Source organism: Peromyscus leucopus, chromosome 5 (genome assembly GCF_004664715.2).
Source record: "Peromyscus leucopus breed LL Stock chromosome 5, UCI_PerLeu_2.1, whole genome shotgun sequence".
NCBI classification, from domain to species: Eukaryota; Metazoa; Chordata; class Mammalia; order Rodentia; family Cricetidae; genus Peromyscus; species Peromyscus leucopus.
This window is the reverse complement of record NC_051067.1, coordinates 5,905,666-5,929,549: the sequence shown is the minus strand read 5'-3', so window position 1 is coordinate 5,929,549 and position 23,884 is coordinate 5,905,666. Positions and strand designations below refer to the sequence as shown.

The 23,884-nt window shown below is 47.5% G+C and overlaps 1 protein-coding gene across 1 annotated transcript in view; it reads right to left on the bottom strand.

Moving 5' to 3' along the window:
- Klhl3 (kelch like family member 3) overlaps nt 1-23,884 on the bottom strand; it is a 119,621-nt gene that overhangs the window by 22,765 nt on the left and 72,972 nt on the right. The window contains exons 7-8 of the mRNA XM_028863293.2: nt 11,023-11,139; nt 8,233-8,382 (exon numbers count right to left, since the gene is read on the bottom strand). Coding sequence (XP_028719126.1) covers nt 8,233-8,382; nt 11,023-11,139 — 267 coding nt within the window. The remainder of the gene's footprint in view (nt 1-8,232; nt 8,383-11,022; nt 11,140-23,884) is intronic.

The window sequence follows — 23,884 nt, the reverse complement described above, 5'->3', positions numbered from 1 at the left end:
AAATGGAGCCATGGGCAGGTCTATGGGGTAGGGGGTCTGGGATGTTAATGTTAATGAACGCAGCTTCTTGACACACTTCAGACAATGCCCATCTCCCTCCTCCAGGGTATCGATAAAGGCTATGTGTCCACAAACCTCCCTGAAACTTGCCTTAACTGTCTCACTGTCATTTAAGTTAGCCCCAAACTCTTAGACTCAAGCAATCCTCCTGCCTCAACCTTGTAAAACTACAGATACATGCCAGCCCATTGTGCCCAGCAATAATCACTGCTTTTTGGATAATCTGTCCCCTGGGGTGACCCTGGGTAAGGATAGGGATGCAAGGATCATAAGGAGTTGAAGAGCAGGTTCTGGGCTAACAACAATGCTAGCTGAGCAGCACATAATCCTCCTAAAAACTACACTGTACTTGAAAGTCTTGCAGGTGCCGGCGTCCTGATCCCAGGTCTCAGTTGTCCCTGTGGTGAGGGCTGCCGTTCTGCTCCCTGAAGACTTCTAGTTGACTGACTATGGGCAACTGAACTCTACCGTGGCAGGGACAGTTATTAGGCACCTGCCGAGGAGAACACCACCACTACTGAAAGTCAAATGGCCATTTCTTTCAGTGACATTTCTTAGCCTGGTTTCTTAGAATGTGGACCGCCAACATAATGAATTTTAAAACACTCATTCAATCCTCTTTCACATCCACCATTCTGCTTCCAGGAGACTACCAATAGGAAAGAACGCACTGGAACCACAGGTAAACAGGGCCCCTGTGTGGACCAAGACTCTAGCCACAGGGAATGTCCACTCAGGTCGGAGGAACTACCTGGGTTGTGCACACTTTCTTCATGGAGTAAGGGTAGAGTATGTCCAAACTCTCTTCCATGACAGGTGAGCCGGGCAGAAGGCAGGCCCAGCCAGTCGGTCCCTCGGGCCAGGGCAGGAAGCGAGTCTCTCTTACCCTGGTGCGTGGGGCCGCAGGGCTAACACCAAAACATTCATCCGAAGGAAGTGTGTCCAGTAGAGTAGAAGACTGGTCCATGCAGGCTCCTAAGCAACAGGAGCCCTGGCAAGAGCTGATGGCAAGATGCAGAAGCAGTGGGGGTCTGGCAAGCAGACAGCAGGAGCACAAAGCCCAAAAAGAGAGCAAAAGACTGAAAGATGGGGCATTGGGGTCAGACTCATCTTGGCTCAACGTGAGTCCGTTACTAGTCATCTGTGGACCACAGGCAAGACTTTCAGCCTTGCTAGGCCGCGTTTTCACACCTGCATCACATCTGGAAACCGGGGTCTTTCTCACGGTATCTGTAGGCTTAGGGGATATGATGCTCACGTGACAAGGCTCAGTGACCAGCAAACCGTGTTACAGGCAAACACTGGGCACCAGCACTGGTGCTCAAAGACCTTGCTAAAAGACTAGTGAAAATGTAAAAAGGAAATCTGTATGAGCCTTGAATGAGAGAGGGAAGTATATGAACCTCAGGGGTCATGGTGAGGGCTCTCAGGATCCCAGGGTGTACGATGGGGCGTGGAATGAGATGGAAGAGAGGCAGTGCCAATCAAGGGACTTGGGCCAGGTGTGAGGTCACCCTAACCACCTGCCAGCAGCCTCTGCTTCTAACAGTTTTATCTGAAAGCAGAACAGTCCAAAACAGGAGCAGGCTGCCCTTATCCATCCCAAATGGCTTTTTGTATCATTTCTGCAGGGGTGGATAGAGGCGCCCAATGAGTTGGAATCACAGAAAAGCATCATGCCCAATGTATTTCCAAAGGTCTCCTTTGCACCCTCCGAGAGCCTGATTTTTTTTTTCTGCTGCCATCTGTGGAGCTGGGCAATGTAGGCAGGCTCTGAGACTGAGAGACGGCCTCTGGTTGTCCTTAGCAACCCAGCCTCAGGAAGCATGCTGGGTGCCAAAGGTATGGGAGCCAAGTGTGTGTCAGGATGATCGCCTGTACCCACCTCAGGAACACACCCTTACCACTCTCTGCTGCTAGCTCAAGGAATTCTAGTCCTTTCAGGGAAAGGACTTCCTTGCAGACAGTCACTGCTGAGAAGTCCTGAGGAGAGTGCAAATCTCTCTCCGTCACTCTATTTTTCCAAGTGTGATGTATCAGAAAGCCTGTCTGAGCTGAAATTCTGACAGCCCAAGACAGTCTGTCCTTGGAGTTCCTCCAAGGAGCCCGAGGACCTCCTCTTCCCCTGCTTCCTTGGTCATTGGCAAATCTCTTGCCATCTCAGAGAGACTTCCCGGAGGGCAGGATTCGGGTGTCTCCCCACAGAGGACTGAGGTAAAAGACTGTGGAGTTTAGAGGCCACACAGCAGTTTGCAGCTACTCAGCCTCATCTTAAATCTCAGCCCAACCATCCACTGGCTGTACTTCAAAGACAGGGCAGACATCTTCTGATCCTCCTATAAATTCCCTGCCCTTTGTGTGTGCTACCTTAGTGACTTACGTCTATCAAAGAAAATAGCAGAAGGGATGGGTGGTGGTTCTGCGAGGCCGAAGCCTCTGTCTGGAGCACGCTCCTCACTTTTATGTGGTAAAGTTCCTCACTTGAGAACCAAGCTACCTTGCACTGAGGCCCATGAGACAAGAAACGGAAGTCGGCCAGCAGCTGTGTGAGCGAGGCCTTTCGATGGCTGTCACCATGACCTCCAGCTTGGCTTTCGGAGAGAGCAGAGCCAGCACGATCTAGCTAAGCCACCCTGGGGCACCTGCCCACAGAAACGGCAACACTGTCAACATCTGTTGTGCTGAGCCACGAGGAATACGGAAACAGATAATGCGTAATCCATAGGGAGTCGATGACATCCTACCAGTCAATTTTCCTATCTTCCAAACGGGAATGATTACGACTGTGAAAATCCTGAGTAGTAACTGTAGAGGACTTAGCCCAGTGTGAGGCATCTTTGCTCAGTAAGCGGGGTCCCCTGCTGTTGTCACTGTAGGGACTGTCATTCCTGCACTGCCCCGGATGGGAAAGCTCTGGGAGTGTCACTCAACCCTCCCGACTCTCAGTGTTCTCTACCAGCATCCAGACCCATTATAAAGACAAAACACTGAGAGGCTGCCTAGCAACTGCTTTGTAAGCAATATACTGTGTCATCCATATACTGTGGATGCTTTTTGTGACACGGACAATGACCCGGGAAGAAGCAAGATACAAAGTAGCCATCACCCTGAGTTACCATCAGAGCCAGGGTCCAGACATGAGCCTCACAGACAGTCTGCATTTACTCTGAGCATCAGCTTGGGTATCAGCCCAAAAAAAGGCTTCTCGCATTATACTCCACAGTGCAAGAGCATCTTGGGCACTCCTCCATGATGGGACTTACATCATGTCATTGTTCTGCACATCTGACTCCTGAGAGTCTCTTGAAGAATGGACAGTTAGCCCAGTGCTGGGCGACTGTGGAAGGACATTGAATGAACTGAGCCACATGACCACTTACAGCCCAGTGCAGGCTGGACCTGAGATCTGTTGATTTCATCTAAGTGTCGTCTGGTCTCCCAGGAATGGTGGCTTGGTTCACTCAGTGTCGGATGGTTTTGTGGGCTGAACCAAATATCTATAAAGCAGGGTGCACATCCTCATTATACCCATGCATAGTGAGTGCACAGTAAGCGAAAACGCGTGTGGGTGCTGAAGACAGTGGGAAACAGCGAGAGGTGGAAGAAACAGTCGTTACTTGTTCTTTTACCACATCTACCGTTCACGGGAACCCTTACCATGAGCCACCCCGTGCCAGGGTCTGGGCTGTGTGCCAGGGACACCAGCGGATAACGCCTGCTGCCACAGAACATACAGCTTAGCACAGAGTGTACACTGCAGAGGAGAACCCTATAAACAGTTGTCAAAGCCTCCACCTGGGGTGCACACATGCTCCCGAAACCAACACCCCTGCTCTTTGCAGACTGACCTTTACGTCACCAATTCAGCCTTTAAAGATCCTCCCCATCAACTGTATTTCCACACACGGGTGACAAACAATCACAGTCAGATTTTAGAAAGGAAATAGTGCGGTGTGAATGGCCAGCTCTAATTCTCCTGGAAGTCAATGGTGGCGTGCTGGTTGTGTGAGGCCCTAGTATCAATTCCCAGTACTTCCAAAAGGAAAAAGAACATTTATAATTGTGTCAAAACAAAAATGCCATAAATAAATCTGACAACAAGCAGGCAAAAGCCATATGTGGACAAGAGAAAACATCACTGAGAGAGGTCACTGAGCCAAATAAACAGGGACAGACGAGTGGCAGACTGTCAGATAATTCCCCCACTGACCTAGAGATGGAATCCGACCCCAGTGAAAATGAGCTGACTCTGAAATTAGCAAAAACCACGCCCAAGAACAAGACTGAGACGACCGTCCCCAGGACTTACAGTCCGTGAGCGGGGCAACGTGACTTGCACAGAGCAGACAGATCAGGCAATACGCAGAGTGCAAACCAGAAACAGGCCAGGACACGTGCAGTCAGTCACTTAGAGCTAAAGGCGAGGACTCGGGAAGAGGGTCCTTCCCCCTGTGGCATGCTACAAACATATATTCAAACATAGAATAAGTGAAACGTGATCCTCACTTCATATAACACATTCCTTTAATCCTCTGAAAAGGAACCATAGATTTAAATGTAAAGGTTCAAACTTACAGAAAAAAAAGTTTGTTAGGGTAAGGATTGTTTGTTTTCAGCTTAAACTCAAAATAAATCACAACAGAAAAAAAAATGAAACCTTCAGGCTCCTGCTATCCCAAGCATACTTTGGAAGACAGTGTGGAGGCCCCTCAGAAAGTTAAAAATAGTTCTGATACATGATCCAGCAATCTCACTGCCACATACATGTCCAAAGAACATGAATCAATTTGTCAAGAAGACACCGTCACTGTGATGTAGGCTATGGCCTTGTCCACGGTGGCTAAGCTACAGCCTCATGATGGGACAGACAGAGAGTGGGACACAACGTGGTGGAATACTATTCACCCTGAAAAAGGAAGGAAATCTTATCATTTGCAAAATGTTTGATGCCAGAGGGCTTAACACTAAGATAACCCAAGCACAGAAGGACAGACAAAAGGACAGCTTTCACCTGCATGCAGAGTCTAAAACAGGCAAACTCAGAGACAGAGTTACAATGGTTAAAACAGGCAGAGGGGGAGGGGGTGGTTAGGGTTAATTAAAGTGTACCAGGCTTCCATTCCATACAGAAAGGCTAATTCTAGAGCTCTGCTCTATAGCATGGCACCCACAGTTAATAAAACATTACATTGTTGAAAATCATTAAGGGTAAAATGTAAATGTTCTCACCATAAAATATAAGTATATGTGGTCATAATACATGCTGGCTTGCTCAGGTTTTCCATTCTATAATGTGTACATACTTTAGAATATTTTAAATCACAATGTACACGATAAACATAGACAATTTTTCTTATCAACTGAAATAACTTATTTTTATGAACTCTACTCTTCCAGAGATACTACTGAGAAAACAAAAAGACAAGCATGGGCTGGGAGAAAGTATCATCCTTAAAAGGAAGACTGCAAACTAAGAAAATGCACACATACAAAGGCCTGATGCCTTTAATATAGAAAATGCCCTTAAGAGCTATCAATAAAAATAAGTAAGCCAATAGGGACATAGAGACAGGGACAGATGACATAAACAGAGAACTCCCCGGAGGAAATACAAATAATGACACGAAACCAAGATTAATAGCACTCAAGATCAAAGAGACACAAACAAAAACATGTCATTTAGTAAAAAAAAAATATCTAACACAGATACGTTTGCAAATAAAAACAGAAATTATTTCAAAGACTCTCAGTTGAGAATTGTGATGGACACGTGGTACAGACATACAGCAAGGCGCTGTGTGCCCATTACACTTCCCACGCTGACTTTGCCCGCCCGTACTTGCCATAGGAAAAGCAGTGAGGAGCATTTGGCTAAGTGGGAGCAAAAGTTCAGTTCATACAGAAGATCCCGCATACGTAAAAATGTACATTCTCAGTTATTTACGAATAAAGGTACAGAGATCTCTCTGGAAAAGAGAACTTGGCTGAACGGTACCTGCAATGGAGGGATTTTGGGTGACTTCTACTTTACTCCTAAATTTTGTGTATTCTTATTAATCTGCAATAAAGCTACATTTCTATAATTAAAGAAATATAGATTATAAGTTTCTTCATTTAAAAAATACAAGATGGGCCAGCAAGATGGCTCAGTGGGTAAAGGTACTTGCCACCAAGTTTTACAACTGGAGTTCAATCCCAGGGTCCCACATTGTGGAAGGAGAGAACAAACTCCCCCAAGTTGTCCACACACACACACACACACACACCACACACACACACACACATACACACACACACACACACACACACACACATACACACACACGCACACACACAGAGAGAGAGGTGGGGAGGAGAGAGAGGGAGAGAGAATAATTAAATGTAATAAAATAAAAAACAAGTTTCAGTTTGGTGTTTCGACAAAACACAAGACATTGAGGACAGTAAGGCAGGCGGCCAGAAAGACCAGAAGTCTCTAACCCTGTCCGTGCACCTCCAAGGGGACGTGGAGCGGCAAGAGCAGCCAGCAAGTGCACGCCCGCGTTCACACAGGATTAGATGTGACTCAGAGAGCGGATCAGGGGGAGGATGGCCCGACAGTGGGCCACCACTGGCTCTGCTGACACTTGGACAAGACATCGAACTTCTGTGAGCCCCAGTTTCCTGTGTAGAACTCAGGACCAATGTTCAGGGTTATGGAGACTTTTACATAAAACACACCCGTGCTGGCCAGTTTATGTCACCCTGACACAGCTGGAGTCATCTGAGAGGAGGGAGCCTCGATTGAGGAAATGCCTCCATAAGATTTGGGCTGTAGGCAAGCCTGTAGGTTGTCTTCTGAATTAGTGATTGATGGGCGAGGGCCCAGCCCATTGTGGGTGATGTCATCCCTGAGCTGGTGGTCCTGGATTCTATAACAAAGCAGGCTGAGCAAGCCATGAAGAACAAGCCAGTAAACTACACCCATCCATGGCCTCTGTATCAGCTCCCACCTCCAGGTTCCTGCCCTGTTTGAGTTCCTGCCCTGACTCCCTTCAGGGATGAACAGGGATGTGGAAGTGTAAGCTGAATAAACCCCTTCCTCCCCAGGTTGTAGTTGGTCACGGTGTTTCATCACAGCAAAGGTAACCTCAACCAAGACAAGAACTTCCTAAAGACCACGCTGCTGTGGACCAGTTGAAACAGTTGTGACACACAGACACTGCCTGATCCAGAGGGATGGGATGGGGGCGGGGGCTGCCAATCTCAGAGTAGCCAAGTGGTTAGCGTTGGACAATGACCTGTTTCTCTGGCTCTGTGAAACCTTCTTGGAAGCAGCAGGCAAGAAGAAGGGTTATTAGTTAGCTGAGAAGAGGAGGAGGAGGGAGAGGAGGAGGAGGATCATGACAAGGTAGGAGTCTAAACACTTTCTTGGTAGCACCCTGCTGTGTAGTCAATGGCTGATGTGACTCATTCCTGCCTCCCTTCCGGCTGGGCTGACTGAGACTACCCCCCACCCCCACTCGCCTACCCACCCCACCACATCAGTATGTTAAGACAGTGGAAAGATTCCTGCCCAGCCTGAGGACTCTAGGGACCACCAGAGTCACATCCCTCGTCCCACAGACGAGAGACATGAAGACCAGACAGAGAGAGAGCACCAAGCACTCAGCACCCCACTGACTATTCTGAGCCTCAGGATCGCCTAGCACCTTCCTTTCCTTTCCGCAGACTCCTCCTCCACAGCTTCTCAGTCCCCAACTTCCTGTCCCGCTCCAGTGTCCGTCAGACTCCTGGAGACCTGCCGTCTGCTCTGTCAGTCCTAGCTGCCCTCCACATCCCTTCCGGGGTGAGGAACGGCACCAGACTGGGAAGGTCTCGACTCCCACAATGCAGCACGCTCATGCCTCCTCTTCTCTCGGAACAGCGCACACAGTGTGATGTGGGACCAGAAGAGGAAGGAGGGACATCTACCTTATGCTCAAAGCTCCCTAATGCCGCTGTGAACACCTTGGAACTCTAAGCAAAGCAAGTTCCTAGCAGAAAGGGGGACTAACAAATTCAAGAGGAGCCAACAGACTCCATCTCTTGGACCATAAAAGCAACCCTGAGCCAGAAAGAACTGAAGAGGAAGGGGAAGGCCTCCATCCCTGGACAGTCCTGAGTCTGGGCAGAGGCTGGGCCGGGGCTTACCTTGGGCAGGCTGACCGGAGTCCGAGGCTTGGTCCTGGGGTTCTTGATCAGGAGCCTCTGGTCAAGGGGCAGCAGGTGGTACTTCATGGCTTCGATGAGGAAGTCCTTGCAGGTGTTGTTGTTCTTTATTAAAGCCTCCTCTTCGACTGTCTGGGGACAACAGTCCACAGGTGATCCTCCAGCGGAGTGTGACCGTGCCTCCATAGCCTCTCCCCAGGCTGGGTCATTCCCAGCTCCCACCCATCCCCCTCTATACCACACCATCCCAGACTCCAGGAAAGGACCACAGAGCTACAAACTAGTGCAGAGTCCCACCTCAAGTCCCTGATCCACCACGTGGACTCCCTGATCCTCAACCTCCTCATCTATAAAATGGGCACGTCACAGGTACAGAATCTTGTTTGTTTTTGAGGTGCCAGCCCTAAGGAAGACACTGATGGACAGACACTACAAGGCTCCTAACCTGCGCAGCTCAAGTGGAGAAACTGAATTCACTCAGCCCTCAAGCCAGTCATGGACAGAGAAGGCATAGCCACGCCTCTCCCGGCCCCATCAGCTGGGGGAGCGAACATATGGTCAGGGCCATTGTCTTCTGGCAGCTTTGGAGCTGGCAGGAAAGATGGATTGAAGAAGCAAGGCCTTCGCCTCTGGAGACTTCGCCTCTGGAGGCCTCTTTTTCCCAGGCGTGATCTGGGTTTCTTTCACCTTCCCAGTAGGGAAGGAACTAGATGGGGACAAGCCATAAAGGTTTAGGGTTAAAGATAAAGTGGGCTGAGGGCCGAAGAGCGGCTTTGGCTGGAGGTCGCAGCCCCTCCCTGGGAGCTGGCATGCACATTCAGCTGCAGCGCAGGGTGATAAGTAGGCTCCAGACACATGTGGTGATGGTGGACAGAGGGAACTAACACCACAGAGCTGCACACTTAAGAAGGATTAGAATGGGGGGCTGAAGAGGTGGCTCAGTGGTTCGAGTACTGGCTCCTCTCCCAGAGGACCTGGGTTCCATCCCCAGGACCCACAAGGTGGCTTACAGCTGTCTGTAACTCCAGGGAATCCAGCGACCTCTTCTGACCTCCATGAGCACCAGACACACACATACGTACACAGACACATGCGCAGGCAAAGCGTTCATACACATAAAACAAGCTTTTTAGTAAGAATGGTCAAAGTTGTGAGGTTTACGCTAGATGTTTTATCACAGGACAGCATGGTATCCATGTGAATGCTGTTTTGAATGGCTGGTGGAAGCTGAGTAACTATTTGCAACCGCGAAGCCTGAAGGCCGCACACTAGAGTGCCGGGCTGACCACCGTTTTCCTGCCTCCTCCTGCACCACCACCAGGTTAAACTACTCTAAGTTTCAAGGTTAACTAAAGTTAATGAAGCATCCTTTCCTAGAGGAGTTCACTTCGTGAGGCCTGATAAAAGTCCTTTTCAAAGGAGGGTTCGCATACCCTTTCTCAGGCCGTTACCTCTTCCCATACCAAACCCAGCCTTCCTGTGATAACCGGAATAAGGCCGTGTCTTTGGTAAGTTTCTGATGTGGAGCCTCGGAAGCTTCCTTGGCTCTCTGTGGAACCCAGTCCCTTGGGCACCCACCCTCGGCTGTGAAACTGAGTCTGTGCCGGAGGCCACTCCACCAGGCAGTTTCCAGGGGACAGGGTGGGGGTGACAGTAACATTGGTAACTCAGGCGAGGTCGGGGTAGCATGTGGCCACCAGGTGGCAGCACTCCAGGGACTTCCAGCACACTAAGTACCTGCAAAGGTGTCACACTGTGGACATGGAGAGAGCCGACCCCTCAGGCTTGAACAAGAGGGACAGGCACACAGGACTTTGTAAGTGCTTATGGAATAAATGGCACCTGTGGCCCCAGACGTAAATGATCAGCTAGCATTCGCTGAACGGTGTCACGGGTCTCACGTGGATCATCTCTTTTTGTCCCCACAGTGTCCATCAAGGCTGGTGTCATTTTGACCAGATGAGGAAATTAAGGGTCTAGCTGTGAAGGGTGGCTGGGAGTGAGGAGGGCAGAGAGGCGCTGCTGGCCTGCTCAGCCTTCTCCCTCACCCTTGCATAGGAACGTTCCTCAGGAACCACTGAGGACTGACTGCCCTGAGCGTTGTTAAAGTCACACATTTGGAGGGTTTGCAACAGAGCCTAACACCATTACTGTACAAAATCAGCATCCTGTGTGTGAACAAGACAGATGCTATCAAAGGTGGATGGTCACAGAGTGTGTGCTTCAGAGCTGTGTGGATGTGGATCTCAATCATGACTCCCTTATGCCAGCCAGGGACCCCAGACAGACCAATCCCAGCCTGCAAGCTTCAAGGCCCAAAACTGAAAGGAAGGGGAAAAGAAACAAGCGATCTGTAATCACTGCCTCAAAGGGTCGTTGTATGAACTAAATGAGAAAACATGGGTGCACCCCAGAATTCTTCCTTTTTCTTCTTCTCTTGGAGGAAGTAGAACTCTATGCATCTGTGAAGAGCCAGTTTTCACAGTCCTGACCTGGACCTCAGGTTACCTCAGAGCACAGCAGAGGGGGAACACAGGGGCATTATGAAATGATACTTCTTTCTCTGTTCATCCGAGAGAAAACCAGCTCTGGGTTGACCCGCCTGCCTGGACCCTCACAGTTCCTTAGTCCTTACAACAGTTCTTCACACTCAACCCAGGGGGCTGATGCCCTCCCTCCACACAGACTCGTGATATGCCTGTGCACAGGCATGCCCCACAGCCAAGGTCGCCTCTGCTCTCCTCCAGCAACACTGAACACACAAGCACTGACCTGGACCAGGTAATCCCTAGGTAAGAGAGGGAGCCGGACATGCTCCATCAGCTTCGCCATGTGGTCCAAGCGAGTCTCCTTCTCATAGTTGATCCACGAAATCACAGCTTCAAACACCTAGGAAGAAAAAAGAATGCTTGCCAACAGCCGCCTCGATTCAGAAACCTGGGAGAAAAAGTGGCCAGTCATCCACACGGGTATTTCATCTAAGGCTTGATGTACAGAACTGAACAAAAGTAGAAAGGCCACGACTACTAGCTGGCCCATTAGAGAACGCGTGCCTAGAATGGTAAGTCTGTTATCCCAGAGTGTGGTGATATGCTATGTACCCTAATAATAATAAATAAATAAAATTTGCCTGACGATCAGAGAGATAAAGGAACAAGCATAGCCACCTCTTGCCTCTACAACTCCTCAGCCTGAAAAGACAGTTCCTGTCTCCTCACACTTTATGTACCTTTCTCCACCCAGCCATCACTTCCTTCTTAGTGCTGGGATTAAAGGTATGTGACTCCCAAATGTTGGGACTAAAGGTGTGTGCCACCATTGCCTGGCTCTGTTTCTCTCCTAGACTGAATCAATCTCATGTAGTCCAGGGTGGTTTTGAAATCACAGAGATCCAGACAGATCTCTGCCTCCCGAGTGCTAGGATTAAAGGTGTGTGCCACCACTGCCTGGCCTCTATGTTTAATCTAATGACTTGTTCTGTCCTCTGATCCTCAGGTACATTTTATTAGGATACACAATGTATCACCACACTAGATGTGCAGTTGTCATGGCTCATACTAAAATAATTTCTGATAGTCATTTAAGGATACAGATACAGAGTGGTAACTGTAAACTAGATATGTAAAGAGTGCCCAGAAGGACCGGAAGTCTTGAGCATATGGTTTCCTCTCTAATTTATTTCCCAGATAATAGACTGATAGCAGTAAGAATGCCCTCTGCCTAAAGCTGGCTGTGATGATGAAAGTGACATAGAATGCCAGAGAACAAAACACCCTCCTTGGAGATGCTCTATCCTCTGTCGAGATTTCACCTCTATGCAAATCAAAGCTGAGGAACTTAGGACAGAAAGGAGAAGCTACAGTTTCCTTTGCATGGGGGTTAAGTCCAAATTCAAACTCCATGTCATCATACACACACGGACTGGCAAAATCCAGACCTGATGAGGCTGAACCAACAAGTAATCTTGAAATAAATAAATATAGCTTTGGGGGAGGGAGGAGATGGGGCTAAGCCAATAAAAATGGAAATATGTACCAAGTCTGGTAAAAAAAAAAAAAAAAACAATACCCCTTTTAGAGCAAAAGCTTGCTAAAAGGCCCACTTAAAGAGGCAAGAACACGTGTCCAGGGTGTCAGCTGTAATACTGTTGCGGTGGGATTTTTAAGAAGAAGAACCTGAAGTTCACTGATGAAGAGGTGGGTTTGCTTTTGAGGAGAATAAAACATGGGCTGGAGAGACGGCTCCTCAGTTAGAAGTGCTTGTTCTTGCAAAGGACCCAGGTTCAGTTCTTAGCACTCACATGGCAGCTCACAACCATCCATAACTCTAGTTCCAAGGATTCAATGCCCTCTTTAAAATTAACCAGATTGAACACTTAACATGTATATTTCACTTAACATGTATATTGTTTTGCAAACCCTATTTCAAAATCAAACAATCTTACTTTCAAAATACAGTAATTGATCATAACACAGCAAATAAAAATCAATCCAGCTTATGGATACTTTAGGAAGTACAAGATGGGCTCTTCTGTGCTGTGGATGATTGATTGATAAATAAAACACCGACTGGCCAGTAGCCAGGCAGGAAGTATAGGCAGAACTAGCAGAGAAGAGAATTGAGAGAACAGGAAGGCGGAGAAGAGGAGACGCCAGCCTGCCGTCCAGGGAATATCATGTAGAGGCAGCAGGTAAAGCCACGGAACACGTGGCGACATATAGATTAACAGAAATGGGCTGAGTATAAGAGTAAGAGCTAGACAATGGAAGGCCTGAGCTAATGGCCGAGCAGTTTAAATAATATGTGTCTGTATGTTTATTTTATAAGTGGGCTACGGGACTGCCGGGGCTTGGTGGGCCTTGGAGAGAAAAACTCCAGGTACACTTCTGTAAGAAAATCACTGGCTAGTTGAGTGTAGAAGAATGACAGAATTAACAAAACTGCTTTTGCAAGGAACACCACAGTCACTGACTCAGTGGATGCTAACAGCAAAAGCTGTCTAGGAACAAGAATTCCATTCTCAGCGTCATGCCACAGGTGACATTCCTTACCAAGCATGCAGCACTCTCTGTGACAGATACAACCTGAGACAGGGATCAAGTTTACTGAATTTACTACCGGTAATAGGACAACCCTGTATTTTTTTAGTTTTTTTGTTTGCTTGCTTTTGTTTTTTGAGACAGAGTCTCTCTGTGTGTAGTCCTGGCTGTCCTGAGTGGACCAGGCTGGACTTGAACTACAGAGACTCTCCCGCCTCTATCTCCCCAGTGCTGGGATTAAAGGTGTGCCACACCCAGTCATTAAACCAGAGACCAGAGAAGAGCATCATCTCCCCTGGGACTGGAGTTACAGATGGTTGTGAGCCACCAGCTGGATGCTGGGACTGCAACCTGGGTCCTCTGCAAGAGCAGTCAGTGCTCTTAACCACTGAGCATCTCTCCAGCCAAGAACTTCATTTTTAAAAGCAGAATAGAGCAGAACTAAAGAAAATGAGCAGTGCACTGTGCATTTTTTCTCATTTCTGAATGTAATAAGCTATATATTAACCGTAAACACACGAATATCATAGAAATCCTCCTTGCATGTCTTAAAAACCATAAACAATAGTTTTGTCCCTTTGACACACCAGTGTTTCCCGGTATAATATTCACTCAAACACTTTTGTCAGTGAAGGGGAGGATGAGTGAGTTCAGAGGAAGCCTATGAGGAGGCCATGGCCAGACTGAAGTGGAAAGCCAGGCTGGGGAGGAGGGGCTGGAATCTTGGTGGGTAGCACAGAGTCAGAGGCTGGCAGTGAAGCCTGGCTCGTTCGGGGATGTGGTGGGCTGTCACCATACACCTGGCTTGACGCTGCCCACACCTCTTCCTATTCCATTTTACCTGACTGTGAACTCCTACAGGAAGGAGAAGTCTGTCACCCGACTCCTCCCCCATATAGTGTGACACCAAGTGGCTGGGTGACAAAGCTTGGCTGAGGATTGGACTATGAGCCCTGGGGTAGGCAGAGTTGGGTGATGGATCACATTCTCCCCCACCAACCAGCCTAATCTTTGCTTTAAAGGTGAAAACGTAAGGCCAGTCTTCCAATGCTGCGGTGTTAGCTTTATCTTTACTTTGGTTGGGCCAGCCAACCGGCTCTGCTCAGTTGCCCTGTTTATCTGCTCAGCTGTGAAAGACACAGCCAGTGATAGCACCAACCTCCACAGCGCCGGCCCAGGACCACATATCTCTTTCACTTGGGCTTCATGCTTGAAAACAAACAAGCAAATAAACGTGCAAATAGCTTTAGCCCTGAGTGGACTCGAAGTAATCGCCAACAGCTCTTCCCATGGAAGCCTCAGAGACACCATTCTCCTGAATTCTCACAATAAGCCAACAAGTCAATGCTCTTGACCCCATTATTGACTCGTCCAACCCAGAACTGTAAAGAGGCAGATACGGGTTCTCCTCAAACCCAGCTGTGATTTCCCATTTGTTTTTCCCATTAGTCTCAGCTGCCTCTCAAGTGTCTACTAGCCTGGCTTGGCAAAGTACAGCCCACAGGCCAAATCCAGCCTGCACCTGTTTTGTACATGAAATTTCATTGGAACAGCGCCAAGCTCACTCAGCCTCTCCAGGCTGCATCCTGCACAGCAGCAGAGATGAGAAGCTACATAGCACAGTGCCTGAAATACTCACTACCTGCTCATTACAGGAAAGATTATAAACTCGTACTCAGGAAAATCTACAGAGACCCCAGGGCTTCGGTCATGGGACAGGGTAATGCTTACTTGATGTCAATGTTTTCATGGGTTCCCTGATGAAACACTCAGCAGCTCACACTTGGGGTCTCGCTCTCAAAGAAACAGGATCATTCCCTCGCTGATTCATGCTGCTGAACTAGTTTCTTGGATGCTATAAATGCAAAAGAGTTGAGGCAAAGTTTTTATTGCTCTGGGCCCTCAGTCTTTAGGATAAGCCATGGCTTGAGAACAGCAGGTAAGTGCTTACCCTCACCCTGGTTACACAGACCGCCAAGCCAGGCTAGACCTGAATGCCTCAACTAAAGGGAGTTGGAGGACTGAGCACTTATGCTAGCTTTCAAAATGTAATTTGAAAATCAAGAAGGGGGATTCAAGAGCAATAGGTAGGATGGTACCTCAGTAAAGTGACCCTCACAACAGGAACCCAGGAAGAGCTCACTAAACAATACCAAAGGAAAAACTAGGTCCTGCCTGTGGGTTTGATTGTTAATCAGGACTAAAGGGTTTTGATCAATGACATCTTACATGAATAACCTCATTTAATCCACACAAAGCTTCCAAAGGAGGTTCATATTTTAGAGATGATCAAAGAGCCTCAGAGAGCAACAAGTTCACAGATGCCAGGGAGGAGACCCAGATGCAAACTCACCTCAAACCTCAACTCCAAACCCCAAACCCCAAGTCTGAGTGCTGTGCAAAGAGTGCATCTCAGTTCAGTCCCGAGTAGCTGAAAGCCTGTGCCAGCTGCAGAGCTGGGAGCCCAGTTCTTAAGCCTGTAATACTAATTATAGCCCTACACACTGTCCTGGGACGTCATCCCAGGGGAGGAATGGGGAAGGGCACGTGCCAAGTATGCTGCCACACTTTTAAACTGGGGGCTTCTGTGTACAAGAATGGTTTTGCTTCTTTCCTTGTTTTGTTAAATTAAAACACATTTACATCATTTTCCCCTCCCCTTTCCTCCATCCAAACCCTTCCATATCCCCCTCCTCCCTCTCAAATGCATGGCCCCTTTTTGTGTGTATGTGTATGTATGTACATATATGCACACATGCACATGCATACACACATATATACATACATACACACACAATCTACTGTATCCATTTAGTGTTGCTTGTATGTATATGATTTCAGGGCTGAGCGCTTGGTATTGAGTAACCAATTAAGGTGCTCATAGCTGGTGAAAACTAATTCTCCCACTCCCAAAAAGTCATTTTGAAGACTTTTTAAAGCAATGTATTAACTTTTTTCTTAAAAAAAAAATCAACCTAAAGCATTGCATAGAATGTAGCAGGATTCCTGGGCTCCCCACAGAGCCAACTGACAATATGCTATGAGGTACAGAGTGCAAGGGAATGTGTGGGGAATGTACTTTTAATGTCAAACATCTGACTCTTGTCCCCTTCTTAACTCAGTGGCAAAGCCAGTGTGGATAACTATGGGGTTGGCAGTCCCCAGGTCCTGCGGCTCTCTCAATTGTTTTCCTTGCTTTTCTTCACATTTTTGCTGATATGAAGGCATTATACAACCCTTAAAGTCACTCTGCCCCATTGGTAGTTCAAGATTAATTTCCTGCAAATCAAAACAACTCTGAGATTCTATCTTACACCTGTCAGAATGGCTAAGATCAAAAACACAAGTGACAGCTCATGTTGGTGAGAATGTGGAGCAAGGGGAACACTCCTCCACTGCTGGTGGGAGTGCAAACTTGTACAGCCACTTTGGAGAGCAAAATCAATTTTCTCAGAAAATTGGGAATCGATCTACTTCAAGATCCAGCTATACTATTCTTGGGCATAAACCCAAAGGATACTCCATCCTACAGCAAGGATACTTGCTCAACTATGTTTATAGCAGCTTTATTCATAATAGCCAGAAACTGGAAACAACTTAGATGTCCCTCAACTGAATAATGGATAAAGAAAATGTGGTACATTTACACAATGGAGTATTACTCAGCTGTAAAATACAATGACATAACAAAATTTGCAGGCAAGTGGATGGAACCACAAAAGATCATCCTAAGTGAAATAATCCAGAATCAAAAAGATAAACATGGTATATATTCACTTATAAGTGGATATTAGCTGTAAAGGATAATCATGCTACCAAAAAAGATTAATTTCCACATAGACTAGGTAAGTTTGTCTTAATGTTAACATGTCATTTAGACATTGTGAAAATGATCTGAAATATATTCCTAATGTTTTCAGAAAGTGAATTTTGTGGTTTTAGTCAAAAGTTCCCTTTTATCATTGAATTTGCCTAGCATTCATCTTTTTGAACAACAAATATAAATTGCTATAATAATCATGGGCCACTTTTGTTTGGATTTCAGACAAGACCTGGTTAAAGCTATAGCTCTTCCTATTTGGTTTTTCCTATATTTGATTTTTTTTTAAATACTGAGATACACTGCATTTATATCTCCTGGTTTAAACTCTGCTGTCTTTCACTTCTAGCTGTTTGGACCGGTAGATCACATTTATCTTCATTGAAGCACAGGTACTTTAGATTATCTTACATTAAGAATTAATTGACTTTTATGTGGACCACATCTCATCCAGATGTACCTTAATGCAGACTACAACTTTTCATCCTTGAAAAAAACAATACTGGATGCAGGCGACATTACACAGTCAAGGGGTTCAGGGGCACATGAGCCTGAGAAGCACCCCAGGCCACAGGCCAAATCCCCATCAGAGTGCATGCATGCAATCAGTGTCTGAGGCCCCAGGAGTGTGCAGTACAAAGCTCCGAGCACTCCCCAGCCAGCTCTCGGATATGTGTCTGCCCCGAAAACCCCTTTCTCTGTTAACGCCTATAAACATCTTGTGATAATGTGACTTTATAAGGCATAACTGGCTAAATTCTGACCTAAAAATGAGAATGTTCACTCCTTAGCCATTTTTATAGATCTTTCCTTCATTCCAAACCTCAAGCCACCACAAATCCTTGATTCTCTTCAAGCAGATCACTTTCCTCCCCAAGTACAGCAAATTGTCCCAAACTCCTAGACCCTTAACATGTTCTGTCCCTAGCTTGAGGACTCTGCAAAGCCTTTCCTACTCAGTAATCGGGGATAAAATATTCCTGGGTGTCTTCCATGAGTACTGGCCATAAGGAACTGCTTCTTTGGTCCAGATGTTCCAAACATAGGCTTTCCGTCTATCTGCTCACCACACTGAAGTCTCAGACAGTAATGGCTAGGGCAGCTAGCTCAGCTTTGTGTCCTCCTTACAGAGTGGTAGAGCAGACACAAGCATCGTTCCCACTCACTGGGCCCTGCTGCTTAGGAATTCAGTTGCCTCACTGAGCCTCCGTTACCCGAAATGCAAGCAGGTATGAGCATTAAAGTGATAAGCCAACGGTGCTGCGACTGTGACGTCAGTGGTTGAACATTCGCCTAGCAAGTGTGAAGCTCTGGACTCTATCCCAGCACAGCACACACCTGCCGTGTGGAGCGTCTGTAATCGCAGCGCTTGGGAGGTGGAGACAGGACGATTCAGATGCAATAGCTCTCAAAAAAAACATGAAGTGAGCAGTGTTCTGTCCAAGAGACACCAGACACAAAAGTATACACAAATCTTCATGCCATGTCTTTAAATTAAAATATTCATAAAAACTTCTCTATGGTATAGGAAGTCAAATGTCAGCCGTCCTTCTTTGGGCTAGGGGAACTGACTAAAAGAGGGTTCTGGAGTCTGTTTCTGTGCTCGTTGGATGGACCTGTTTACTTTGTAAAAAGTTGAGGTGCACATGTTTTATCTGCTGTGTCCAAGGACTCACTACAAGACAAGCTGCACACTGAAGGCAAACGTGTGGGCTCTGCCTGCAGAACGTGGGTGGTCACGGCAGACTGTGCACAGCACTGCGGTGCTGCTCAGTTGTGGTGACAATTACAGTCCCCAGAGGACAACAGTAAGAGACCGATACCCCCAGAAGCCGTCGGTTACGTCAGCGGTGGTCTACCTCCCTATGAGCTGTTGGTCAGGAAGGCCTCGTGGGGTCCCTAAAACAATGCAGACCATTGCTGCTGCTGCCGGTTGCCCACCGCAGACTACACGGTAAGATTCTATGGTTGAAGACACCGCACATCCTGGTTGCAGGACACAGGGAAATCTGGTTGGAGCCTCCCCGGATGGCCAGCCCTGACAGTGTCCAAATGCTTGTCACCAAGCCTCACTTACCTGTGCGCCCTGTGGGCAACAATGCTGACCAGGCAAGATGTGCCCACTGACGAAATCATGGCAAGTCTGTCGCGGGGATAGCCAACCACTTGCTGATGGAATCAAGGCCCGTTCTCTGGTGTGGGGGGGTGGGGGTGGGGAGGATTGGTAGTTGGAAATTTCTTTGGGCCACCAACCAGTTTCCAAATAAAGACATGGAGACTTGTTATTATGAATGCTCAGCCTTAGCTTAGGCTTGTCCCACTAGCTCTTTTAACTCAATTTAACCTGTTTCTCTTCATCTATGTTTTGCCTCAGGGTGTTTTACCTTTCTTTCCTGCTGTATGTCCTACTTTCCTGCTTCCTCCATGTCTGGCTGGCTGACTCCTGGTGTCTCTTTTTTCTTTCTTCTTCAAGCCTAAATTCCCCCCCCCAGCTTACTCTCTCTGCCCACAAGTCCTGCCTGTACCTCCTCCCTAGCTACTGGCTATGCAGCTTTTTATTAGACCAATCAGGTGCCTTCGGCAGGCAAGGTAAAACAACACACAATTTACACAATTGTGTGTTGTTGTTTTATCTTTACACAATTAAACAAATATTCTTCAACAGGTCACATCTGGCACCATAAAGCCAGTCACAACCTATGGTTTTGGAAGCCACAAACCTTAGCCGGGAAGCCACTGCTGTTGTTTGCTAAGTGGATATGGTGAGTCCATCCTATTGCCTTCCAAATCACTATATTCACGCCCACAGATGCGTGCCGCTCATCCCTGGCCATCAAAGCTCCTTCTGCACGGTCAGCGGTGACTATGGAGACGTTTAACTGGTAAGAGTGGTAACAACAGTGACTGTTGAATGTTTAGCCATAAATCGAGTGTCGACCTCATTCCCTTCCAGACTTAATAAACACTGGAGAAAATTCGAGCCAGGAAAGCGGAGTGGGGAGCAGTGGGGCACCCTGGCTTGCAGGTAGGGCATAACTGTCGCATTCTGAAACTCCTAGCAGCTGTGATTACATGTACAGGAGCTGCACACAAAATTGGACCACCAACGTCCTGTCATGGGGAAGGAGCTCGTGAGGACACATCCCTTCGTGGGGATTTGTAAGCAGTTAATGGTTGATGGGACATTTTCTTCAGTGGTGCATCCATTGGTAAGGAACCTGTTCTCCTGTAAACAAGTCCTCACCCACTCACCTGTAAACAACCCTAATGTAACTCACTAGGTCTCTCTCTCCCCCTCCCTCCCTCTCCTCTTTCTCTCTCCCTCTCTGCCCCCTCTCTCTTACACACACACACACACACACACACACACACACACAGTAAGGTTACCAGTTGGAAAGAGGAAAGAGATCAGTGAGAATGTGAGGGGGGACAAGAGAGGGAAACAGAGAAGTGAATATGATTGAATTGTTACAAATGTAGGAAAATGTCATAATGAAAGCCATTCTTAAATAACTAACACACGCTAACAACAACAATAACAACAAAACCAATGCTAAGAGAGGCCCAGGTGAGATCACTGTCTTGGACTAAGAAGCTGGCTACAGACCTCAGAGTAGAGTAGGGCTTCCAACAGAGCACTCTAGCAGTAAAGTCTACCTGCTCAGTCACCATAAAATAGTGCCTTCATGGCGGTCAAGCCCAGCTTCTCCCACACCTGTGCCCACGTCCTAGGAATCCAGATAGAGGAACATGTACACTAATAACCCTGGGAGACATAGCTCCAGTTTCTCCCAGGAAATAAAGTATCACAATTAGACCCTTGAAATGTGTACAGCACATTTTTAAATGCTATAATACAGAGAAAATATAACCTGGGGTTCATGAAAACGTAAGTTTTAAGAGACGTAACCACTTTCTTTCTGACCCGTCTGAATTCCCCCTCAGTGTCCATTCAGTGCTGTCTGTGAAAAGCGTCACTGTCTTGGGGTTTCCACTGTTGAGCTAAAACACCACCAAGAGCAATGGGAAGGGAAGGGTTTCTTGCAACTTACAGCTGGTCCATCACCCAGGGAAGTCAGAGCAGGAACTGTGGTAGGACCCTGTAGGATCACTGCTTACTGGCCTGCTCCCCATGGCTTGCTAAGACTGCTTCTTATGGAACCCATGACCACCTGCCAAGGGAGGGCACCACCCACAGTGAGCTGGACCCTTCCACATCAATCATCACAGACTTGCCCACAGGCCAATCTGGTGCGGGCATTTTCTCAATTGAGGTTCCCTCTTCCCAGATGACTCTAGCTTGTCTCAAGCTGACACAGATCCAGCCAGCACATTTATGTTTCATAAGATGGAATAACTGAGCTGTAGAAAGCCAAGATTCAGATACACCCATTGATTTGCTGAGCCCTACAGCAGCACCATGGCAAACTGCACTAGAACTCAGGAGAGGTTGCCACATCTTTCTCCTATGTGCATCCCAGGAGTTTGCTATCCTGCCTTTCAAAGGTACCGGGGAGGAATGCGGCAAACAGTCTGCTCACAGGCTTAGATTTGACCCGCTACACCTACCATGCCATGTAAAAGAACCCTGGAGGGTCTTTGTATTGGCTCTGTCCTAGTGGGGAGAGGAGATATGGGGAGTCTACCCAAAGAGCTAGTGATACTGGATGATTCTGCCAGCTGTATTTGTCCTATCTCAAGCAACAAGGGTGTGTGTGTGTGCGCGCACGTGAGTGTGTGTGTGCATGTGTGTGTGTGTGTGTGTGTGTGTGTGTGTGTGTGTGTGGTGTACATGTATAGGGATGTGTTCTCCTATGTGTGCGTGTGCGTGCATGTGTCTCTGTGTGTGGTGTGTGTGTGTGTGTGTGTGTGTGTGTGTGTGTGGTGTGTACATGTATAGGAGTGTGTTCTCGTGTGTGTGTGTGTGTGTGTGTGTGTGTGTGTGTGTGTGGTGTGTACATGTATAGGAGTGTGTTCTCGTGTGTGTGCATGTGTGTGTGTGTGTGTGTGTGTGTGTGTGGTGTACATGTACAGGAGTGTGTTCTCCTGTACATGCACCTATAGAGGCGAAAGGGCCACATTGGATGTCTCCTATTGCTCACCACCTTATTTTTAGAGCCAGGATTTCTCACTGAACCAGGAATCCCCAGCTCCAGCTAGAAGGCTCAGCCAGTGAGTTCCCCTCTCCTCAAAAAAAACCACGGTTATGAACACGCACTGCCAGGCCCAGCCCGGTTCCGACACTGGTGTTTTGGTATCTGAACGTACGCCTGGACAAGGGTGCTTCGCCCCCTAAGCCGTCTCTCTAGCGTCAAGCAGCAGGGATTTTTAAAACAAAAAAAAAAAAACAAATGAAAAGAGAGAGAGAGACTAACACCCGCCGGCCCACTAGCACCCCCAGCCCCCCACCTCCACATGCCTGCTCTCCTCTCTGAAGAAGTACTGAAATGAGTCCAGTCAGCTGGCCTAGGGCAGGTCCATCCTCAGCCCGCCTCCCTCACTCCTATAGGAAGCATCCGCTGAGCATCCTCATGGTGTCAAGAACTGTGCACAGCCCAGAGATCACTCTGGTGCCCTTGGCAGGCCTCAGGGAGCCTGAACTCTAGGTCACACCCCTAAGCCAAATCAGTGTGGGTACTGGGAGAGCATCCCCTGAACAGGGCCTGACTCAGCACCACTAATGCTACCACTGGCCCAGCTGGGAGTCGCAGCAGGATTCCTAACAGCCCCACTCATGGAGTCTCTCGGTAAACAGTATTATCTGTGTCCCGCAATTCCGTGCAGGTTTCGCTCCTTCCAAGAACAGCGCTGCAGGGTAAATCCTGCACCACCGCTACCCGCTTGTAGAGACAGAAGTGCTGAGCCTGGGAAGTCTCTTCCAGTCTCTTATTCAGCAAATACTTCCATTGTCTCCCATGAGCCTCGAATCACTCTAGAAAACAGCCCACACCTCTGACCACGTGGTGGGCACATTCTGGCAGGAGAGAAGTTGCTAATTTTAGCAATTTTCCAGCTCTGAAGACACGAGCTGTCTCGACCCGCTACTACTGCACACATTGGCCATTAACAGTAAAGCAATTGTCTCCTTGGCTTCAGGAAGGGCAGGTGAATCCTTTCCAACTCTGATGTCTGAAACCTGGCTGTACTTTATAATACATTCACAAGAACCCTGTGAGCTACAGGCAAAAAATAAGTATAAACTATAGTTAACATAACTGTTCACGTGTGGATTTGGGCAAGCCCAGGTTATGTAATTATGAACCCAGTTGAATTTCAACTTAAGATCCCTAACATTACTTCAAATACTTTTTTTAAACCCAACTGTGAAACAAAATTGAAAGGAAAAGCTGTTGTGTGTGCCAGAGATCACTATCACATCCAATGTAATTACAGGAAGTAGGAATCGTAAAATCTGGGGCACAATTTTCAAAGCACAAAAGACTAACATTCAGATGGCAAACACTTGTCAGAAGTTTTTGAACTATTTAGCTTCCAGCAACATTTGATCTACTAAGAGAAATAAAACTATGGTTTAGGGCCTGGAGAGATGGCTCAATGATTAAGAGCACTTCCGCTCTTGCAGAAGACCTGGATTGGTTTCTCAGCACCCACATGGCAGCTCACTACCATTTGTAACTCCAGTTTCAGGGGATCCAACGCCTTCTTCTGGCTTCCATAGGCACTGCATGCACATGGTATGCAGACATACATGTAGATCTCTGAGTGTGAGACCAGCCTGGCTTACTCCAGGCCAGCAGGGCCACACAGTGAGACC